A 22,892-nucleotide genomic window follows, 5' to 3' on the forward strand; every position below is an offset into this window, starting at 1 on the left:
TAAATAAAAAAAAATTAATAAAAAAAATCAAATTTAAAGAAAAATAAAAAATATAAAAAAATAAAATTAATACATATTAAATAAATTTAAAAAAAATTAATTGTTGTTATTCGATTTCTTAAAGTGAAAATTAAAAAAAAAATAATTTAAATTTAAATAAAATATGCAAAGCGAGCATTCCCGTAAATTTTTTTCAAGAAAAAACATTTTTGAAGCCAAATAAATTAAAAAATTCGTAAAAAAATATTTAAACATAAAAACATGATTTATTTTATTAATTAGATGACTTTCATACAAATCTCTTTTATCTTAAAATTTTTAAATATCTCTACTTTAAATATACTTATAAAAATATATAATATATACTATATCGAAGTTTTAACGATGAAATATTTTTTTTTGTGGGACAAAATCCCCTTAAAGACACAAAAATTGTACAACAATACTTTCTACAAAATAATTAATATTCTCCATTTAAATGCTAGATGTACGTAAAGATTTAATGTAGTTTAGTAAATTAAGCCTTGCTTCGTGCTAAAATGCCCAAAAATTGACGATTTGAGAGGGAGATCATTTCTAGTTGCGTTCATTGACGTTGTTCACGACGACATAACTCGGATTACTGAAGGCATCTTGTTGCTTCTGCGACGGCACATTCACATACTGATTACTTTCGATTGTGTCTCGCGGATGTCGCGGCATCAATCCGCCCTCGTGATTTCCCTCGAATTTGTTGTTATTCGGGTTCTTTTCCAACATCGGAATATCTTCGCCGGGCCCGTCATCGTCGCTGCTCCGAATTTGACGTTCCTTACTTTTGCGCGGCGGCTTTTGTACTGGACTAGTTTTCTTATTGAGTGGTTGACTTGCGTCATTTTCATCTTCGTCGACGGCGTTGGGAGTGTAAATGGCAGTTCCTTGCATCGGTTGCATGTTAATGTAGCCGGGAACGGAAGGAGCCTCAACATTGGGCGGATGGAATTCTTCGTGCGTGGCAATCATGGAGGGAATTGGAGGCGCCATTTCATCGGGGGGACCCAACATCGCCAAATAATCCGGATTGGATTTTAAGTATTCCGTATTTGCTTGGAGGTAAGGCTCGTTCAAGTCGATGTAATGCTAAAAAAATGAAAAATTTAATTTTTTTTATGAATTTAAGCAAAAAATTTAACTTACATCTTTGACTCCATCTTCCAACAGGGCACTCAACTGCTTCTCCAACTGATTAAACAAAGGCCTTGTCTCCGGTTTTTGATTCCAGCAGCTCAACATGATGTCATAAAGTCGCTGATTCGCATATTTTGGCTTTTCCATGCGATATCCCGCCATTAGTTTCAGATACAAATCGCGATTTGGATCAATTCCGGGATACGGGGTTTGTGCAAGCGAGAAAAATTCCCACATTGTGACGCCAAATGCCCACACATCGGAGTAAGTACTGAAAACTTGATCGCTGAGCGATTCTAAGGCGAGCCATTTGAACGGCAACGGCGTTTCATTGTTCTTTTTGTAATTTTCATTGTTGTAAAGGGATCGAGCAAGACCAAAATCGCATATTTTCACGATATTATTGTCGCACAGGAGGATATTACGAGCTGCTAAATCGCCATGAAGCACTTTACGTGATGCCAAATAATCCATGCCGCGTGCTACTTGGAAAGACCAACACACGAGATCAGAAGTTGTGACATTTCGAACAGGTCCGCGGTATTCGCTTTGGTATCCGGAGCTCAGAGGGCGTTCACTTTCATCTGTTTTGAAGGAAAAAAAATAATTTTAATTTTAATTATTTAATTTTAATTATTTAATTTTAATTATTTAATTTGAATTATTTAATTTGAATTATTTAATTTTATTTATTTAATTTTATTTAATTATTTAATTTAAACTATTTAATATTTAATTTTAATTATTTAATTATTTAATTTTAATTATTTAATTTTAAATTTAATTTTAATTAATTATTAATAATTTAATTTTAATTATTAATTTAATTTTAATTATTTAATTTTAATTATTTAATTTTAATTTTAATTTTAATTTTAATTTTAATTTTAATTTTAATTTTAATTTTAATTTTAATTTTAATTTAATTTTAATTAATTTTTTTAATTTTAATTTTAATTTTAATTTTAATTTTTAATTTTAATTTTAATTTTAATTTTAATTTTAATTTTAATTTTAATTTTAATTTTAATTTTAATTTTAATTTTAATTTTAATTTTAATTTTAATTTTCAATTTTTTATTTAATTTTTTATTTAATTTTAATTTATTTAATTTTAATTATTTAATTTTAATTTAATAATTTTAATTTAATAATTTTAATTTAATAATTTTTTTAATAATTTTAATTTTTTAATTTAATTTTAATTTTAATTTTAATTTTAATTTTAATTTTAATTTTAATTTTAATTTTAATTTTAATTTTAATTTTAATTTTAATTTTAATTTTAATTTTAATTTTAATTTTAATTTTAATTTTAATTTTAATTTTAATTTTAATTTTAATTTTAATTTTAATTAATTTTTAGATCTTACCTCCTCGTGACAAGAGAGTTGCTTCCGTGTTCGCACTATCAACTGCAAATCCTGAATGTCGAACGTATCCTTGAGAGTTAATATGCCCGCTTGGATTGAAACCCGAATTGCTCGCTCTATCGGAGGTGACATTATAATAATTGGACTCATTAGGAAAACGAACATTCATGTATTTAACACCCAATTTACCATTACCGCAACTATTATGACTACCAGTACTGTGAGTGATGTGAAGAAACCCAAAGAAAAAACACACAAAACCACCAAAGTTTAGTAGAAAGTTAATGAGAAAGCAATTTTTAGAGTTAAAAGCGAAAGTTTTTCATAAAATTTTTTGAGTTAGTGACAAAAGTTCTTCTAAAAAACTACAAAAAGCGAAAAATCATGCAAAAAATCGTCTTTACCTGATATTGTAAACACTATTATTTGACCATCGATACTCATTTTCGAGAATTGTCGGATCAATTTCGTCCGTATCCTTCTTAATTTGATCCACAAAGCTCGTGCGATGTTTCAGCAAAAACTTTTGAACATTTCCAAAGCGACAATATTCGACAATAACCATCACTTCGCGTCTCGCGATATTTTTCGTAACTGCTCCGAGCAAATTCACGACGTTCAAATGTTGTCCCAAGTGAACCATGATCTTCAGTTCGGAGATAAGAGCTCGCATAATTTCGTCATCGGTGTTAGCTTTGACCATTTTAACCGCAACTGTGGATTCCTCTTCGTACGGAATGATGCCTTGGGCAATTCCCTTGACGACAACTCCGAAAGCTCCGGCGCCAAGTTGTTGTCCGAGTTTTAGTTTGTCGCGCGGAAATTCGAAACGACGATCGTACGGGAGGAGATCAGCTTGTTCCGTGAGATCCAAATCGGGATTGAGACGATCAATGTCGCCTTCCTCGAATTGGTAGAGACCGATTTTCTTCAAAGCAGCAACTTTGTCTTTTTCCTTCTTGACACGAATGCAGAGATAAATTGTGCAAATTGTGAGGAAAAGGATGAAAATGAAGACGCCAATTGTTGTGTGAAGGAGATATTTGAAAGGACGATCTGAAAAAATTTAAAAAAAATGTTGAATTAGCAGAAATGCGATTTGCAAATTTTTTAACGGTAAGTTTTTGAATTGACATTTAAAAAATTTTTTTTTTTTTCAAATTTTTTTGAAAGAATTTTGTTTCAATTTCTCACAAATATGGATTTAAATTATTTTTTTTTTAAATTAATTTTTAAAAATAATTTTTTGAATTTTTTTTGAACTTATTTTCAAAATTAAAATAAAATTTCGAATAAAAAAAAAAAAAATTATTAAAAAAATATCAAAAATTAATGAAATAGAAATTTAATTTAATTAAAAGAAAATAATATAAAAATGAATTAATAAAAATCAAAATAAAGAAAAAATATATAAAAAAATATTCAATAAAAATAAATTAAAATAAAAAAAAACAAAAAATTATTAAACTAATAAAAAATTAAAATTAATTAATTTTATTTTAAAAAAATTAATCAAAATTAAAAAAAAATCAAAAATTTATTTAAATTAAAAATTAAATAAAAAAAAATAATTTTTTTAAATTGTTTAAAATTGATAAAAAAAATACAAAAAATAATAAATAAATAAAATGAATTTTAATTAAATTATTAATTATAAAAAAAATATTGATTAAATTTCAATATAAAAAAATTAATTAAAATTTTAAAAAATTAAAAAAATAATGAAATTAATCAAAAACATTTTTGAAGATATGAAATGAAATTTTCAGAAATATGAAAAAATAATAATATGAAAATACAGAAATTTTCTTTGACAAAAAAAAAATTAATGAATTTTTGTAAAATTTTCATTAAAAATCAAAAATTCATATTCTTTTAGATAAAATTTTTCAGAAATTTACTCACTTTTGATCACAAGCTTCGTCGATTGCGCATCCATTCCATCTTTATTCTCAACTTTGCATCTGTACTCTCCCTCATGATCGACTTTTACCGCAGTTATCCTCAAAATTGATCGATCTCCTTCCTTTCCGATCCACAAATTGAGCGTTTCATTCGTCAACAGCACGCCATCTTTGGTCCATTCGATCTCGGGCGGCGGAATTCCTTCAACATCACAAAACAATTGCACCGAATCTCCCAAACTGACAACATTATCATACGACGTCAAATTCGTCGCTGTAATTCTAGCCTGTTTTCGCTTCTTTACATCGACAAAATACGTCATTTCGTTGGCGCGCTGGCCCGTTGCTTTGTTATAAGTGATGCAACTGTACTGTCCTTTTTTCGCCATATCCGCATTTTTTATCGTCAGAACCGAGCGATATTCGTATTGCGTGTCATTATTCTCAAAATCGTACTCGTTCGTCTCGTTTGTGATAAATTTTCCCGCATGTCGCCATCGGAAGAGATTCGAATAATTATATTTGATGGCGCCGCATTCGAGTTTCACGTCATCTTCTTCAGAAATTATTTCGCCTTCATTTTGACGCCACAACATCGCCGGTTTCTCCATGTGCCCAACCATAATAACGGCACTTTTGGTATCTGGAGGTCCCTCGTGATTCTCCGCGATGCATCGAGCAACTCCCGGAAATCTTATGAAAGCTGTCAGATTTGCTGTTTTCATGTAAATCAGTTCTGAGGTCTCGCGTTCGACCATATCTCGAAGACTTTCGTTCGTATCAAACTGTGAAAAATAAAAAAAATTATTTTTTTTTGTGAAATTAAAAAAAAAATAAAATTGAAGAAAAAGCAGACCTGTGTATTGTCAGTGAAACGTGCATTTCTGACAATTGTGCTTGTGTTAGGCTTCAGGTTGGAAGTAAATATAGGATTGTTAGTAAGTGAAAAAGTGTCACGACTGTTATTGAGGATGCTCGAGTGATTTTTCAAAAGGGCCAATAGTAAATCATTGCTTACCCAGGTGCCGCCGCGCGTGAGACTGCAGCGATCCCATTCACTAACTTCGCATTTGCGATAACTCCATTCGAAAGTAGCTGGCGGATAGCTGATACTTTTGCAGAGTAACATGATTTTTTGACCGAGTTTGGCGTAAATTACTTCTGGCTCGAGTTGGATGAATGGAGGACCTGAAAAATTATTTTTTTTAATTAAAATTTAAATTTAATCGATTTTTACAAATTTTTTAGTTTAAAATGTGCTTTGGGATTAAAATTTAAAATGTGCTTTGGGTCGAAAAATTTTAAATGTACATTGGGAAAGATTTGTAGAATGTTTATTAGGTAAAAAAATTCAAAATATGCAATGGGTAAAAAATTATCCCTGTTCTCATTTGAAATTTTTCTCAATGCACATTTGAATTTTTTGTCCCAGTTGACATTTCAAAATTTTTTTATACAAATTAAGCATTTTTTTCTTTGAAATACGGTTAAAATGTTTTATAAATGTGCAATGGGTTAAAAATTTCGCTTGTTCACATTCAAATTTTTTCTTAAAGCACATTCTAATTTTTTATCCCAGTTGACATTTTGAAAATTTTCAACTGATTTTGTGCATTTCTTTCTTCGAAATGTTTCAAAATCTTATGAAATGTAAACTGGGCTGAAATTTTACAATTTTCATTGGGTAAAAAATCCAAAATATGCAATAGGTTGAAAAATTTCGTATGTACATTTTGATTTATCTCATTGCAAATTTTAAATTTTCATCCCAGTTGACATTTTTTGACAAATTTTACATCGAAAAATCAATCAAAACTTCAAATTTTCTCAGAAAATTGCTTTTACCTGTTACAAATACTTGAACAGTTGAATTTTTCGTCAAAACTCCATTCGATGCACTTAACGTATAATTTGCTGTATTCTCAATTTGTGCATTAAAAATCTTAAAAATGACTCGACGTTCTTTGTAATTTGGTTCCAACTTGAAATTATCATCAAGTATGAGACGATCCGCATTTTTATATCTAAAAAAAAGAAAAAAATCAATAAAAAAATTAAAATTTCAAAGAAAAAATCTCACATTTCAAATTTAGCATCCGGATACGAAGTGTATTCGAACATAATTGTCACTGTTGTTCCTTTGGGCGTTTCTAACTTTGTTTGTGATGCTCGTAATTCCAACTCAGATTGATCTTTTTCCAACACTTTAACCGTATAGGTATGCTCATTTTCGTTATTGTTGTGATCCCGCACTGAACAACGATAATTTCCCGAGTCCTCGAGAGCTGCTTGTAAAATTGTAAGAGATCGCGTTCCAATTGTCGACAAGGCTTTTTGTGATGGATGCTCCGAAATGTCGGAAATTTCATATTTTTGTTGATCTTGTTTCTAAAAAAAAAAATTAAAAATTAGTTTTTGAAAAAAAAAATTAAAAGAAAAAAATTCTTACCGAAATTTGACGTCCTTTGAAATACCATAAAATGTCGTATTTCACTCCAGCTTTGATTTCGACGAAGCAATAAAGCGTAATGGGACTGTCAATGTAGACGAAGCCGCTTTCGGATGTGCTGTTGATTTGAGGCGATGTGATGTACTCGGTACGCGCTATTTTTAATGGAATTTATCGGACGACAAGGCAACATAAAGAGAGATAAGAAAAGGGCGAAGAAAAAAAGAGGACAAAAATAAGTTTCTACATAAAAAAATATGTGTGTGTGTGTTGAAATATGTTTGTGTACATGAAAAGTTCTTAAAAACGAATTTTAATGGATAAGATGCAATTTTTTTACAGAAAGCATAAATTAAAGCATTGGAGCGATTTTTTTATCGATTTAAATTTAAATAAAATTATTTTATCAGAATTCTTGAAAAATTTAATAAAAAAAACTTTTAATTAAAAAAAAAATAATAATTATATTTTTTACTTTTAATTTTTAGTAAAAAAAAAGTAATAAAAATTAAACTTAAATTAAATAAATTAAAAAAATTATTTTAATTAATTATATTTTATTATATTATTTTTTCTGCAATTTCAATTTTTAATTTATCATTAAATTAAAAAAAAAATAATTAAATTAATTTTTATTTAATAAATAATTTAAAAACATTAATTTTTGAATAAAAATAATTTAAATTTTTTTTTATTCAATTTTTTTTTAAATTTTTTAGCAAAATTAACTTAAAAATGTATTTTCAAAAATTGTCAATTTAATTTATTTATTTTTATTTGTAAAAAAATTAAATCGCTTCAATGCCATAAAAATTAAAAATATTTGCAATAAACTGTACAAAAAGCTTAAACTAAATTGAAAAAAATCTTAAAATTAAATAAAAAAATTAAACATAAAAAATAAATAATTTAAATTTAAAAAAAATATTTTTTAAAAAGATTTTTGTCCATTGAAAATTCGTTGCAAAAAAAAATATTCACTTCATGTAATTTTTTTTTAAATTTAAAATTAATTTTATTATTAGAATCTTCAACCTTCAAAAAATAAAACACTTGCATGCAAGTAACGGAAATGTTAGACTGGTAAGAAAATTAGTAGAAGGGAACATGCGGTTAGCTAATAAAATGACTAATAACATGACTAAACATAATAAAATTAAATTAATTCTAGAATTTCTATTTTATATTTTTTTATATTATTAAAGAAAAGCCTGTCCAACACACAGATTTTTTTTAACTCGAAGATTTTTTTAAAATAAAAACGTTGAAAGAGACTCATACCTTCCAGTTCATTATCTGGAAAAATGAAATAAACAAAAAATTTAATTTTCTCATTAATCACATTTTTTAATTAATTAAAAAAAACTAAAATAAACCCAAAATTTGTTAAATACGGTTTTGAACACGGTGCATTCTAAACTACAAATGAAAATAAAAATTAAAGCTATTTTTTTTTTTGAAAAAACGAACGGGACAAAACTCAAAATTATGGCGTCACAATAAAAATTTTTAATTGAAATTGATTCTCGATGAGGATTAGTTGCAATAAAATTGAGGGAAAAAATCATAAAAAATTAAGTGCAACGAGAAAAATAATAAAATTAATCGATTTTGTTAAAATTACAACAACAACAAACTACACACCCTCGTCTGATGTGGTATTCGTAGCATCACTACCATTGTTAGTGAGTGTTAAATTATTAGTGTTACTGTACGTGAAATTCGTACCGTCATAATCGTCAACCTCGTCGACATAATCGAAGCCAGGTTTGGGACGTTCGTTCACATGAAGTTCTTTTTTCTTTGCACCAACACCTTCGCTACTTCTACTTCTACGAAAAAAGTCAAAGAGATCCCGCTTTTTAATGGAAAGTGAATGTTTTTTGTTAGAGTTCAACCATGAGGGCGACGAAAACTTCCGAGACGACGACAAACATTTACGTGTTAACCCATTACCAAATAAATGTGCGAAAAAATGGGCAAAATTGGACTCACACGTGGGCAAAAGTGATATTTCAAAGGGATGTTCCTCGCCATCTTCGACACCTTTGACGCGGCATGCGTACCATGCGCTGTCGTGAATCTCCCGAAATTTTACCGTGAAACCAAGTTTGGGATCGAACTTTGCGGCATTCAATACGTTACTTGGCTGTTTGTTGCATGTGAGGGAAAAAAAGGAGAAAAATTTATTTATAAAAAAATTTAAAACTAATATTTACAAAAATTTACAAAATTTCTTAAAAAATAAAAATTGGGTTAGTAAAGCAGAGAAATAATATTACAAGCAATTAAGCTAAATATAAACAAAAAAAAAAAATAAAACAAAAAAAAAATAAATTAGACATACTCATAACATTGACACTAATCATCAATCCCTGAGCATCACCCTTTTTCCTACATTCATAAACGCTATTTTCCGCAATGTCAGATTTAGTTTCATATCCAAATTTTATATCTTTTATCATTTTTTCCATTTCCTGTATTTTATTAAAATTTAGTTTTTTTTAGTTATATAAAGTTAGTCAGAAAAAAAGAAATTTATTTTTATTTATTTTAGTTTTTTTTTTAATTTGTTAAAAACCCACACATTTTATAGAAGATAGAATTTTTTTTAATTTTTAGAAATTTGAAAAAAATATTTTTTAATAGAAAAATATTTTTTTATTCAGAAGATTTAAAAAGGTCAAAGCTCAAGTTATTAAAAAAAAAATAATAATAATTAAAAATTAAAGAATTAAATTAATAATAAAATTAAATTGAAAAGAAATTTAAAAATATTTTTTGGAAGTGTATATTCTAACATTTAATTTAATAAAAAAAAATCTTATTTTTTTAAACCATCAATTTGATTTTTTTTTTCAAAAATATTTTAACGTAAAAAATATTTTAATATTTAATTAATTAAATTAAAAATTATTGTTATTAATTAATTTATTAATTTAAAAATAAATAAATATTAATTAAAATTAATAAATTTAATTTAATGTTTTTTTTTTAATTTTCTAATGTTGCATTTTAAAATTTAATTAAATTTAAAACGAAATTCTATAAAAATAATTTTATTTTTGTAAAATATATCAAAAATCTTTAAAAAAAGATGAAAATAATAATTAAATATTTTTTTTTAAATTTTTTATTTATTTATTTTTATCATATATTTTTTTTTGTAAAAATTCAAATTGTTTGGTTTAAAAAATATTTTTTTTTGCTTAATTTAGATTATTTAAGAGAAAAAAAATTAAAAAGTAAGTTTTTCACCTTCTAAAAAATTTTTTGCAAATAATTTGATTTTTTTTTCAAAAATTAATAAAAATTTGTTAATTTAATTTTAGAAAATATAAATCCCTTAAAAATACTTCCGAAACCTTTAAACTATTCTATCCAATTAAAGCTTTTATACGAATTAAAAAGATAGAAATAATTAGTAAAACATTACTTCACAGAAAAAAAATTAATTAAAACAAAAAACACGACAAATTCCCATAAACCATCGACAAAAATTAAATTTCTTCTAAAAAATAATTTCTCACCTCTTGATCCCATCGAATCAATTCAACTTCAACATCTCTATGCGCTGGCTTACACGGAATTGTGTATGGCTCATATTGTTTCACACTCATCGCTGGATTCCTCAAAGGTACCAATGGATGTTCCTCATCTACAAAAAAATTATTTTTAAAAATTTTTTAATGAAAAATTGATTTTTTTCTTACCTTTCACGAACAAATAAACATCAATGCCTCTAAAAAGCTTCACTTCATTCTCGATATCTGCCAAATTTTCCGCCAACTGCAAGGATCTGTTTTGCACGCAGTAATAAAAATGCACATCATCGACACTGACACCGTGCAAAACGAGCGTCGCTTGATACGGAAATCGACTTGTGTCATTAACGGAATATTCGACATGCAAATTGTGATCGATTGTATGATGATCCGGGTCGATTGTCACCCACGTGATCGGCGACGAACAAAGACACGGTATTCGAAAATCCTCCCGAGCTTCAGCTGTGAATTCCGTCGCTGGCGGATCCGTTATCGGAGTTCCATAATTTTCTGCCTTTGAACGGAGATTGGCTTCTTCATCCGTGGCAGCTGGAATGGGAGCGAGAGAAAAAAAGAAGAAAAATAAAGTAATTTATCATAATTTGCTGATAGATGTTGTGACAGCGAGACGAAGGATTGAATTACAACGACGCGGCGCTTGTGACATAATTTAGTGTTTATTTTTAATGCGCAATGAGACTTTTTTTTGTGCAATGGATTTTTTTATGAATTTTTATGAAGTAAAGAAAAATTAGAAACACATGTTGAAATAATTCTTCAGAGATTAAGAACAAAAAATTAAACATCGATAAATAAACATAAGAGTCATCAATGTTTTGCGTTCATATCACGAACAAAAAATTAAAAAGGTATTTTTAACGACATGACTGAGCAGAAACAGATGTAACCTGATTTTTAAAGAATTACTTTCTTTAGAACGGAAGTTGCTTAAAAAAAAAGAGTTAATGACTGGCTAGACAGTTTTAACATCACAATATTTATTTTGGATTAATGTTGGGTTAAAATTTATAAAAATAATAATTTTTACAAATTCAACTTTAATGTTTACCAATTAAAAATAAATAATTTTAAAATTTATTTTATATTTTAAAGGAATTTAATTTTTAATTAATTTATTTAATTTTTTTTTATATTTTACTTTTTTTATTTATTTTCTTCGTTGTAATTTCTCACACTTTTATTTAAAAAAAAAATATTTTTCAATTATAATTATTATATTGTATTTTTTTTATTTTTATTTTATAAAAAAATTAATTTTAATCAATTTTTAGATAATTTGAAAAATAATTTTAATTAATTATTTTTTTAAATTATTTTTTGGTTCGTTTTAAAAATCTATTTTTTATTTTTATAATTTTTTAATCTTGCAAATGCTTACCTAACTACAAAAAAAAAAATAAATAAATCAACTAAAACCTCATTATATTAGTAGTTCTATAGAATCTAAGACTTCGCTAAACATTTTCATCCAAGAAGCCAGACATAAAATTTAAATAAATGAATCACTCAGCGATAAATATGAGAAAAAAATTATTGACTGATTCAAAAAAAAAAAATGGAAAATAATATCTATCATAAACCGGTTTGAATTTGTGTCATTCTACAATGAGAAAAAAATAAGTTAAATATTTATAAATTATGCAATTGGTGAAAATGCTTTTAATTCTAATTAAATTTTATTGAAAAAAAATTGGTTAAAGTTTTTTGTTTGAAAGAAATGAACTTTTTCTCCATGAAATTGAAAAGTTTTCAATAAATATTAAATAATAATTGAATAACTAATTCTTAAAGATATTTTATTGAAATAATTAAAATTTAGATTTTTTTTAAATTTAATTAAAATTAATTCATGAAAAAAGTATGAAGTAAAAAAAAATATCAAAAGGATAGAAAAAATTTTTTAAAAAAGTATATATAAAAAAAATATAAAATAAAATTAAAAAAAATATTTAAAACTCAACTTTAAAAACAAATTTATATTAAAAAATATTATTTTTTTTTTTTTATATTTTTTATATTTTTTTTTATTTTTTTTTTAATTTCATACTTTATAAAAAATACTTCATAGAGAATGAAGTAATGGAAAATTAAGTAGTGTAATGTAAAATTAGAAGCAATATTTTTTTTTCGAATACAATATAAATTTTGTAAAAATTAAAAAAAAAACTAAAAATTAGGTAAATAATTTTTTAAGTAGGTAGTGAGGAGCAAAAACCGTTGTTTTTTTCTCATGTCAAGTTTCAACCCATTTTTGTTGGATTTCAAAGCTAAAATTGAATAGTTTTGCATTCTGAAGATGATTTCCATGCATATCTGCTCAATTTTTGAAAAAATAAAAAAAACGATTTTATCATATAATTTCAACTCTTTAAAAAAATAATTTATCAATTTTTAATATTTATTATATGTAATTATTTTAATTAAATAATTTATTTTTTTTATTTAAATAATATAGTTTCATTTGTATCAAAACAAAATGATTTCATTTCAGGTAAAAACAAAAATCTACTCATGAAAAAATATTTAAGTCAAGGCTTAAGCATTCTAAATAAACTTACAAAATTTATAGTAAAAATAAACAAATGCTCATATTTAACTCAAACAAGTAACCATCAAAATTTAACTCTTTAAAAAAAACAAAACCATCATTCATCCAAACTGCTTGATGACCAAAAAAATTTCAGTTCATGCAAATCAGAATTTGTACGTGCCAATCGACGAATTGTTTAAAAATTAACACATTTTCTGTTTATTCGAACATTTTGATTTTATATTTATTTAAACGTGTGCTGAGTTTTATGTGAATAACCGGTCAATGAGTCATCATTGCTCACTTTCTAGCGGGCAGTGCAGCAAAAAAAAAATGTTCTCTCTACATAAACAATCGTCGCTACTACATATTTAACCAATAATAATAGGCCTTTTAAAAACAAACAATCAACTGATTTGTGTGTTTGTAGAGATTTTTATGAATGAAACGAGTGAATTACGTACTTTTCGCAGCAATCTGGCGTCTCGACCAGATACCGCGATGAATGATTCGTAATAATGTGTACTATTAATTAATTACTGTTATTAACGCATTGCTATGTACTTTAAAGTAAACGTTTCTCAGAAACTTATGAATGAACGGATTTAACGTGCGATGCACTTGTGAAATTTTTTTAAAAGTAAAAAAAAATTGAAATTTTGGTTTAAGAAAAAATTTGAACTCACCTCTGCTAATTAGTACGAAAAATATCCAAATTAACGCTAAATTGTGTATCACAGTTGATTTTAATACAAATTTCATCATTTTTGTATTTTTTATGAATTTTTCATGTAGAAGAGATTTGACTTTTAATTTTTTCTCAAAAACCTTCTTGGAGGTATTTTAAAACTTATTTTTATTAACGATGCACTGTAATTTTTTGTATATTGAACTTTTTTCTTCCTTTTATGATTCATTTAAATTCCACTTGTTAACATCATCTTTGGGTACTTTGCACTATTTGTCACTTAATCAACTCATTGTAATTCAATTGTTGTACATTCTTGTTGTATCTTCCTGGATTCTCTCGAAGGAATTTGTTTCAATAAAGCGACACCTGAAAAAAAAAGAGAGTTGAAAGTATTAGAAAATTTAAACTTGTTTAAGTTCTATTAACACTAATACAGAAACAGGCAGTATTTATCGATTTTTAATTGTTGTAGGCCATAAACTTTGCTAGACGTTCCGGTTTCTTTTTTTCTTTTATATTTTGTTTTTGAGTCAGGGACGTAGAATTTTTTTTCTTTGTATCGTTATGTAATATTTATTTATTTTTTTTTTCATTTCAGATTTTCTTCAGTAAAAAGGAGCTTGTTGGATCTCTAATGGAGTTTAAAGCACATTTTCAATCTGAACTATGAACAAATTTGATGACCTGGAAGTCATATTTACGGAAGAAGCTCATATTCTAATAGAATTCTTTTCATCAGAAGCCTCGTAACTTGATATTTGCTGCCTTCAGTCACTTTAGAAATTACAAAACCTGGTATAAAGAAAGTTATGTTAAGACAGTGAACGATTTTTTTATTCAACATGGGACACATTCCAAAAACGGAAGATACAGAAGTTGTTTTTAAAGCTACAATAACTCAAACTTCATCAGTAAGAATGCATCAAAATTTTAAGATCATGGCAGTTGAGAACAGAGATCTGAAACGTATTCATATGATGTTCAGAATTTTTTCTTCAAAAGACGACGAACATCAAAAATATTCTTTCTACTTCTTAACATGAAAGAAAAAATCGCAAACCTGCCCAATATCATTGCGATGCAAAATTAAAAAACTCAAAATTTTTTATTAATTTATATTAATTACGAACAATTTATATAAAAGTGAAACAGTTTACAGATTTCAAAAATTTGACCAAATTCAATTTTTTTTTTTTCTAAAGATGATCAATAGATTTGACTTTATGTATTTAATTTAATTTATACTCGGGCTCAAGTATCACAAAAATTTTAAAACGTAGGTACGTCACTGCTTTTAATAAATGCATTTTTTGTCAAACGACAAGATGTTTTGTTGTTTGAGGAACTAAATATCGGCCTTTGTTTACTTTCGAAGAAAGTTATTGCCCCTCTTACAAATTTTTATCACTTAAAAAAATATGTTTCATTTTTTTTTAACAAAATTTTTTTGATAAAAAAATTTAAATTGTAGTATTTTTGTCTCAAGTCAACGAAATTCTTACAAATAAAAAAATATGCGTAGGAATTGTTAACTCGTTAAAGCCGAATTTCGGTCTTGAATCGTTGATTTGTGGTAATTTAAGTGTGATTTATTTTACTAATTTCTTTATAATTATATTTTTTTTTATTTTCACATTTTCTCAAATAAAAATATTTTTTCTGGCAGCTATCCATCTACAAGTTAAGCCGGCTACTAAACACATCTTACATGAACATATGTTACAGATAGAGTTAATATATATTTTTTGTGTTATTAATAATTTATTTATCAACAATGCAGTGGGTTGTTGCTGTGTGTCTGTGACAATTTTTTTATTGTTCCGTAAAATACTATTTGGACTTATACGAGTCGAAAAGTAAATAAACACTTTTCTGATATAAACATCTGGAGCATGCTGTTTAACCTTTGGCCTTCATGTTGATGCCACAAACTGTTTTATTTTGTTATATGACTTAATTAACGTTACTTTATCATAGCTTAATTGAATGAGCACGCAATTCTCTTTTAAATTGAGTCTCCTTTTCTAACTAACTGATGATTATAATTTATTGATCATTTTTCTATTATTTCACATGATTTTTCATTTCATTTTTTAAAAGGAAATTTTTCGTTTTTATTTTTTGAGAATTTGACACGACACTATCAGAAGCCACACCTTTGTACAATATCTGCATAAAAAAACTCCTACATCGTAATTTCTCCGCTAGTTTTTTGTAACGAGGCTTCTATCAAGGTAGAGGAGTGTAAAAATAATGATGTTTTTGTTCATGCGACAACTATTTTGTTGAGTAATTACAAAAAAGTTACACTTTTGACACGGTATAATTTTCTTCGAAGCTCATTTCTTATTACAAACGATCACGATCAACTTTATGCAAAGAATGATATTTTTTTTTAAATAAAAAACTATTTTATCGCAGTAAGTAAACAAGAGTTCTGCGAGTGTAAAGTTGATATAAATATGAGAAACTTCGTATCTAACAAGTATTTGATAATAAAATGGTAAAAATAAACAAAGTTTGTGATAACATATGGCAGTGCAATAGTGTTAGTTTGCTCTCTCTCTCGATGTATTGAGAAAAAAGTGTCAAGTGTTTACATTAAATAGAATGTATTTATCTTTAAGTTTTACATGCTGGCTAGAAAAAGTTTGAATTAGCTGAATATGGCAAGTTTTAAGTTTAATATTTTGAGAAAATTAATTTTAAAAAAATAATGCGAACTTTAAGAACACTTTTTTCGATAAAATTTGATTTATACGTTTAAAAAAAGTTTTGGGCGATCCTTTCTTAAAGATTAGGTATACAAAGTCTAAATTTACATCAGATTTATTTTTGTTGTTAATTTTGTTCACATTCTTAAGCTTCTTAATCTGTTGAGATGTCACTTTAATAATTTAAGAAAATCCTTTATGGTTTCTTATAATGTATAAGGACTTCTAATTGATTATGCTAATAAGCCAAAAAAAAAGTATTTAAGTGGCAATACTAATTTGGTATCTTGAAAGGGAATGTATCTTGTAGTAAGTGCTCTTGTGATCGAACGTACAAGAAAATTTGCGATGTATGGTATCGTTTAGCATGGTATCGAAAAATTCTATTGGGTCAGGGAACATATTAAGATAGTTTTGTTTTGAACTTTTGGTCTTATACCCTTTCACATGAAGAAGATCTTCTATCTGTTCTTCGTCTTAAACATATTTTCAGGATAATTTGTTTGGTTTTTTCGGTTTTCTTTTTCTGTTTGTTTTGATGCAGTGTAAATCCAAGTTTTCCGTCAGATGCTTCATAAGTTCAGAACCTTCAGATGTTCAATAGTTATATCAAAATTATTTTGGTACTGATTTTTTAAATCATACAGTAATTGTTATTCCAGTTCATTAATTAAGGACTTTTACTTTAATTTAATTTTTTTCCTCAATTTTTATTTTACTGAAATTTAAAAAAAAATACAAAAATAAAATAATACTGATAAATGGACCGAAACCAATATTTATTTTTTTTTTATGAACAAACAAATTTTTTATCTCAAAATTGCAGTCAACTAAACAAACGTCATTTTTATGAAAAAAAAATCTTATCAAAGTCCGTTATTCTTTGTTATTTTTACCAACTGATGCGATATTGATATATTGCACTTATTAATGTTTGTTTTTAGATTATTTTTCGATTAACTGATGGCCTCATGCGAATTCTTGGAAAATTATGCACGTAAGGATTTGATTAAAAATTTCTTCGAACCTATTGAAATTTTTTTGTCTGTTTGAAAAAAAATATTTTGTATCGATTTGTAGTTTTAGAAATGTGCAATTATTCAAGAATTAATTTTATGAATTAAAGTCAACTTTTTACTTAGACATCTTTTTATAAGAAATTAATAATAAAAATTAAGCTTTAATAGAAAGTTCTTTCCGGCATCACGATGAAACATAAAATCAACCGGAAATTTACTTTTAAAAAATTATCCCCTGATCGTATTGACAGTCATAGACGCGAAAGATGACAAATCTTGCACAAAGTTATGTTTGATAATCGCAGCGAAGACGTGAAGGCCCATTTAATGAATCACCTTTATTATTATGTCTTTTGTAACTTGTTGTTAATCTACGATATATGGTATTTTTTTGGTCTGTAGACACACATAATGAATAAAAACTGCGGTGCGTTTGTGTGAGTAAAGCCGTAATAACACGGGCAATTCAGGTATTTAAGTAAATATACACCGCTATAAAGTTCTTGTGACTTTGAAATGAACAATCGATGGTAGTAGTGACTGTCAAATAGTAGACTGGAATATTTTTTCGTGGCTCATAAAAATTTTTTTAATGATTTTTTTATGAAAAATTACTAAAAATTGATTAAAATTAATTTTTGTTTGTAAAACCGGCAAATTTTTGTTAAAATTCACTTTTAAACATTCCTGCCTAATGAAATACTTTTACAATAACACGCCTTTAAACATAAGTCGATTACGCATCAATGCACTTTTCTACACTTTAGGCCTTTTCTGTATCAGATTCTTTCGTTTTATCACATTTTTTCCTTGACAAATGACCAAAAAATTACAAATATTTGTAAAATTTCACGGTACGAGTTAAAAATAACTCGAGACAACTTGTATAGATGACGTCACAGGTGTTTCTCAATTCTCATATTTTTTCCTGATAATCGAACGAATTTTTTTTTATTTTAATCTATTTTATAGAAAATTATTCACCTTTATTATCTGCAATGATAAAATTTCGGTTGTTTTTTGATCGACGACTCAAATGATAATAAAAAAAATTCACTTAACAATTTTTTTTTCTATTTTCTTCAAAACACTTGTTATTTATTTATTAAAATATTTCTCCAATTTCTTTTTTTGTAAGTCATCACCGCTTAGTAGGAGTTGCTTGTTGCGTTTAATTCACTTGATTTTTTTTTCAAACACACATTTTTCTCTATTATTATTTACTTAAATCATAAATTTAATAACATACGCATCGTATTTTGAGTGAGCGACACGTTCAAGTTATTTCTTCTTTTTTTTTTTTTGATGTGTTTTAATCTACGACGACTTCGACCGCTTTTGAAGAAGAGACGCGATCTTGTTTTAATTCGAATCACGACTAAAGTACGACTGAATGAATGTGTTGGCTGTGAGTTGGATAAAAGTGTATTATTCGCTTATGAATGGGGTTTAGTGGTTTGTATGGGTGTGACGTCATGGGTTTTGTTCATTTTTGTTGGAGTGGCAAGGGTCGGTTGAGTTACTTTTTTAATAAATATTTTTTTTAAAATAGTTTTGTAAATTTATAAAAATTTCAGAAATTTTTATTTTTAGATTTTTTTTTAAATTTTTAATTTTTTTTATTTTAAAAAAATATAATTTTCTATAAAAAAAAATAATTTTTTAATTTAAGAAATTATTAATTTAAAATTAAATTAAAAAAAATAGTAATTTATTTTTAATTTTAATTTTTTTTCACATTTAATTTTTTTACTTTTAAATATTTAAAATTAACATTAAAAAATAGTTTATTAATTTTATTAATTAAATTTTCCTTTAAAAGAAACAATTCAAACCAAAATTATTTTTAAAAAATTATAATAATTTATAAAATTTTACAATTTTAATAAGAATTTCTCAATTTTTTTATTAAAAGAATTAAATTAAATTATTACTGTCATTTTTAAAAATTTTATTTTAAAATTAATTATTTATTAATTATTAATTTTGATATAAAAAAAATTAATTAATAATATATTTTACTACTTTTAAATTTAAAAAAATATTAATTTTATTTTTTTTATAAATTTAATTTCTATTTAGTTAATTTTTAATTTAATTTTATGTAAATTTAAAAAAAAATAATTTTATTAAAAATTTTTTTTTGAGATTCATTTTTAATTTTATTTAAAAAAATTTTTTTTTGAAATTTAATTTTATTTAATTTTTTTTTTAAATTCAATTTTTAAAAAAAAAATTTGAAATTTAATTTTATTTTAAAATTTTTTTTTTTTTTTAAATTAAATTTTATTATAAAATATTTTTTTTTTAAATTAATTTTATTTAAATTTTTAAAAAAGTTAAAAATTAAATTATTTAAAAATTAAAAATTTAATTAATTAAAATAAATGCACAAATAAAACCCAAAAACAATAAAATAAGTTAGGATACCTGTTGATCACAACAAACAACGCAACAGTTACAATCCGATGAACGCTTGCCTTTGATAGCGTGTCCTAGCAACGATTTTTTCTTCAAGGTATGTTAATTCAATATTTATTTAAAACATTTTTCAATATTTTTCGTGCAATTTATGTAACAAGAAAACACAAAAATTGATCAAAATTAAGGAAAAATTTAATTTTAAATCATGGAAGAGCTCAAAGATGCGAGTATTCACCACACAGCGATCAAATTAGCAGAAGACATTAAAAATTTAAAAGTTTATGGAAATTTGTACAAAACAGTGCAGGTTCGAATTTAAAAAATTTTTTTTTAGAATTTTTAATTTTTTTTTAAATTAAATTTTTTTTTCGACTTCAGAAACTCGCTTGTTCGCCCGAAGTCGATAAAGATGACATGAAAGCCACGTTAGAAGCTGCCATCAAAGCAAATGGTCTCGAAACGGATATTCGAAATTTAGTTTTCCATTTAATTCGGAGCACCATCAAGCAAGAAGTCAAAGCTGCGTTACAACCGGTGAGAAATTTCGCTTCATGTCGTCAATTTTTTATCGAAATTTGAGCATTTCAAGTAATTTTTTTGAATTTTTTCCTTTGCAGAGTGATCCGTTAACATATCTCCGTCGCGCTGGTGTTCAATGGGAACGCCGTGTCCGTAAATCCTTGAACGCAATGTGTACAGAGCTGAAGGCGCCCTTGCAAGGTTTGCTCCGAAGTGCTGTGGATAAAGAAGAATTAGTGTCAAAATGGAACGAATTAAGCAATTACCAAATCGATCTTTCGAATTATCGTCCCGTTTACGCCCCGAAAGACCTTTTGGAAGTGCTTCTCTCGTTAAAAGGTCCCCCGAGGAAGGATGATGAAGAGTAAATTTTTCATTTTTTTATAAAAAAAAATTTTTTTTTAATTAAAAATTTATTTTTTTAGTGCAACTCCTAAATGGGAATTCAGTCACATTTCCTTGCAAACGAAGAATTTATTCCAACTTCGGCTTCATTTCGCGGAATTGTTGCGTACGGACTCCCTCATGGACTTTCATGCAACTTGCGTTAAGGTGTTACAGACTCGACATGCCCCATTGTGTCAGCAAGTTCTCAAAAAAGGCGCTACGCCAAATCAGTTACGAGGCGCGCTTTGGTCTTATGTGCTCGGAAGTCATATTGAGCCGCATGTAAGAAATTTTTCATTAATTTTGTTTTAAAAAAATATTTTTTTAATTTTTTTTTTAGCACGAAGAACATTGGCAAAAGCATAAAATTGCCGTTTTTAATACAGATCTCATCGTTGACAAACTCGTTTTTAAGGATATTCAATTAACTGCCACGAATGACGACCAATATTTCGTTTTTGAAGACATTTTGTACCAAATTATGCTTTGTTTCTCACGCGATACGGAAATTAATTTGTTGGTTCAAACGGAGTTTACGAATTCTTCGAAGGCGAAACAGTATGAAGGACCTCCGAGTGGCGTTGTGCCTTTTCATGGCATTTGTATGTATGGTAAGATTTATTTTTAATTTAATTAAATTATAATTTTTAATTATTTTATTAAATTTTAATTAATTGGATTTACTTAAAATAATTAAATTTTTAAAAAATTTTTGTGATTTTATTAAAATTAAATTTTATAAAAAATTAAATTATGTTTTAAATTTTATTTTAAGAAAAATTTTATTTTTTAATATTTTTTAATTAAAAAATTATTTTATTATTAAAATTAACTAATATAATTTTAATTAAATAAATTAATTAAAAAAAATTAAATATAAAAAAAATTTTATTTCAATGAATATAAATAAATATTTATTGTGAGAAAATTTTATATGAAATAATTTTTTAAAAAAATTTTCTATGCAAATAAATTAATTAAAAATTTATTTTTTTAATAATTTTTGAAAAGTAATGTTTAATTAAATTTAAAACTTATTAAATATCGATTAAATTTAATTTATTAACAAAAAAAAATATTTTTAAAAATTTCATTAAAATTTTCTCACAATAAATATTTATTTATTTCATTGAAAAAATATTATTTTAAATTTATTTATTTTTTTAATTTATTATTAAAATAAAATTGTAAAAGTTGATTTTAATAGGTAATTAAATATTTTAAAAATATTTTTTTTGAATTCAAAATTATTTTAAGAAATTTTAATATTTTTTTTTTTTTTTTTTAATAATTCAAATTCAAATTTAAGCTTTTGTTTTATAATTATTTTTTTTTTTAAAAACTATTTAAAAAAAAAATAATTAAAAAATTATAACTAAAAAATCAAATTGATGCATGTAAAATTAAAAAAAAAATAAATTAAAATAATTTTCTTAATTAAATTTAAAATTTAATTTAAATAGTTTTTGATTTTATTTAAAAAATAATTATTAATAAAATTAATTAATTAATTAAAATTAAATTTTATTTAAAATTAAAATTTTTAATTAAAATTAATAAATTTATTATTTTTAAAGTTTAATGAAAATCTCAAGAAAATTCTCATTCAAATTTATTTTTTTCAGTTGCTCCATTTTGTTATCTTTACGATAACCCAGTTGCCTTATACTTTACCTTCCGAGCCTTCTATATCCGATATTGTCATCGTCTCACAACTGTCAATACTCACCCTCAAGGCATCGTAAGTCTCTGTCTACTATTTGAAAAATTACTTCAAACGCATGAACCTCAACTCTGGTCACACCTGAGAGAATTACAAATTCAACCGTAAGTAAAACTTAAAAGAAAATTCACATGAAGCCTAATTTTTCAAAAATATTTTTTCAGCATTCGAATTGTCTTTAAATGGTTAATGAGAGCCTTCAGCGGACATTTACCGCCCGAGCAACTCTTAATTTTGTGGGATTTGGTTTTGGGCTACGACAGTTTGGAGATTTTGTCGTTGCTCGCGATCATAATTGTGAGTTTTCGGAAGGAAAGTCTCATGCAAGTGACGACAATTGAGAATATCGAGGCAGTTTTGGCGGATTTGTCGTCGATTAAGGTGTTGCCGTTAATTCAACTCGCGCTGTCGAAGGATTAAAAACAC

At 25.7% G+C, this 22,892-nt stretch overlaps 2 protein-coding genes across 8 annotated transcripts; one reads left to right on the forward strand and one right to left on the reverse strand.

Moving 5' to 3' along the window:
- Nucleotides 1–287: 287 nt before the first annotated feature.
- Nucleotides 288–18,780, reverse strand: LOC134830187 (vascular endothelial growth factor receptor kdr-like). Of its 7 annotated transcripts, none has more exons than XM_063843579.1 (15): nucleotides 18,398–18,780; nucleotides 13,676–14,046; nucleotides 10,607–10,987; nucleotides 10,424–10,551; nucleotides 8,889–9,042; nucleotides 8,175–8,189; nucleotides 6,894–7,048; nucleotides 6,525–6,832; nucleotides 6,290–6,468; nucleotides 5,301–5,632; nucleotides 4,446–5,229; nucleotides 2,945–3,596; nucleotides 2,541–2,758; nucleotides 1,177–1,751; nucleotides 288–1,119 (listed from the first exon to the last, which is right to left on the reverse strand). In XM_063843579.1, exons 2-15 carry the CDS (start codon nucleotides 13,752–13,754, stop codon nucleotides 577–579), a joined length of 4,503 nt encoding a protein of 1,500 aa, XP_063699649.1. In that variant the 5' UTR covers nucleotides 13,755–14,046; nucleotides 18,398–18,780; the 3' UTR covers nucleotides 288–576. The 7 variants fall into 7 exon arrangements, with proteins under 7 accessions (XP_063699649.1, XP_063699650.1, XP_063699654.1 ...); XM_063843580.1 differs by having other exon boundaries at nucleotides 18,663–18,694; XM_063843584.1 differs by lacking the exon at nucleotides 18,398–18,780 and adding an exon at nucleotides 15,837–16,109 and having other exon boundaries at nucleotides 5,463–5,632.
- A 1,262-nt stretch (nucleotides 18,781–20,042) lies between these two features.
- On the forward strand, nucleotides 20,043–22,886 carry LOC134830202 (TBC1 domain family member 19). Its single transcript, XM_063843606.1, has 7 exons — nucleotides 20,043–20,144; nucleotides 20,216–20,350; nucleotides 20,455–20,720; nucleotides 20,782–21,025; nucleotides 21,084–21,354; nucleotides 22,369–22,570; nucleotides 22,631–22,886. The coding sequence occupies exons 1-7, from the start codon at nucleotides 20,043–20,045 to the stop codon at nucleotides 22,884–22,886; spliced, it is 1,476 nt and encodes a 491-aa protein (XP_063699676.1).
- Nucleotides 22,887–22,892: the final 6 nt, after the last annotated feature.

This window comes from Culicoides brevitarsis, chromosome 2, assembly GCF_036172545.1.
Source record: "Culicoides brevitarsis isolate CSIRO-B50_1 chromosome 2, AGI_CSIRO_Cbre_v1, whole genome shotgun sequence".
Classification (NCBI taxonomy): Eukaryota; Metazoa; Arthropoda; class Insecta; order Diptera; family Ceratopogonidae; genus Culicoides; species Culicoides brevitarsis.

Bases quoted from the DNA above. Each gene is read 5' to 3' on its own strand.
- LOC134830187 (XM_063843579.1), bottom strand. From the start codon at position 13,754: ATGATGAAATTTGTATTAAAATCAACTGTGATACACAATTTAGCGTTA. The intron at 10,988-13,675 runs GTGAGTTCAAAT...CTCCCATTCCAG, and splicing joins TTTCGTACTAATTAGCAGAG to CTGCCACGGATGAAGAAGCC. The intron at 9,043-10,423 runs GTGAGAAATTAT...TGCAACAAACAG, and splicing joins TGATTCGATGGGATCAAGAG to CCAAGTAACGTATTGAATGC.
- LOC134830202 (XM_063843606.1), top strand. From the start codon at position 20,043: ATGGAAGAGCTCAAAGATGCGAGTATTCACCACACAGCGATCAAATTA. The intron at 20,145-20,215 runs GTTCGAATTTAA...TTTCGACTTCAG, and splicing joins ATTTGTACAAAACAGTGCAG to AAACTCGCTTGTTCGCCCGA. The intron at 21,355-22,368 runs GTAAGATTTATT...TATTTTTTTCAG, and splicing joins TCATGGCATTTGTATGTATG to TTGCTCCATTTTGTTATCTT.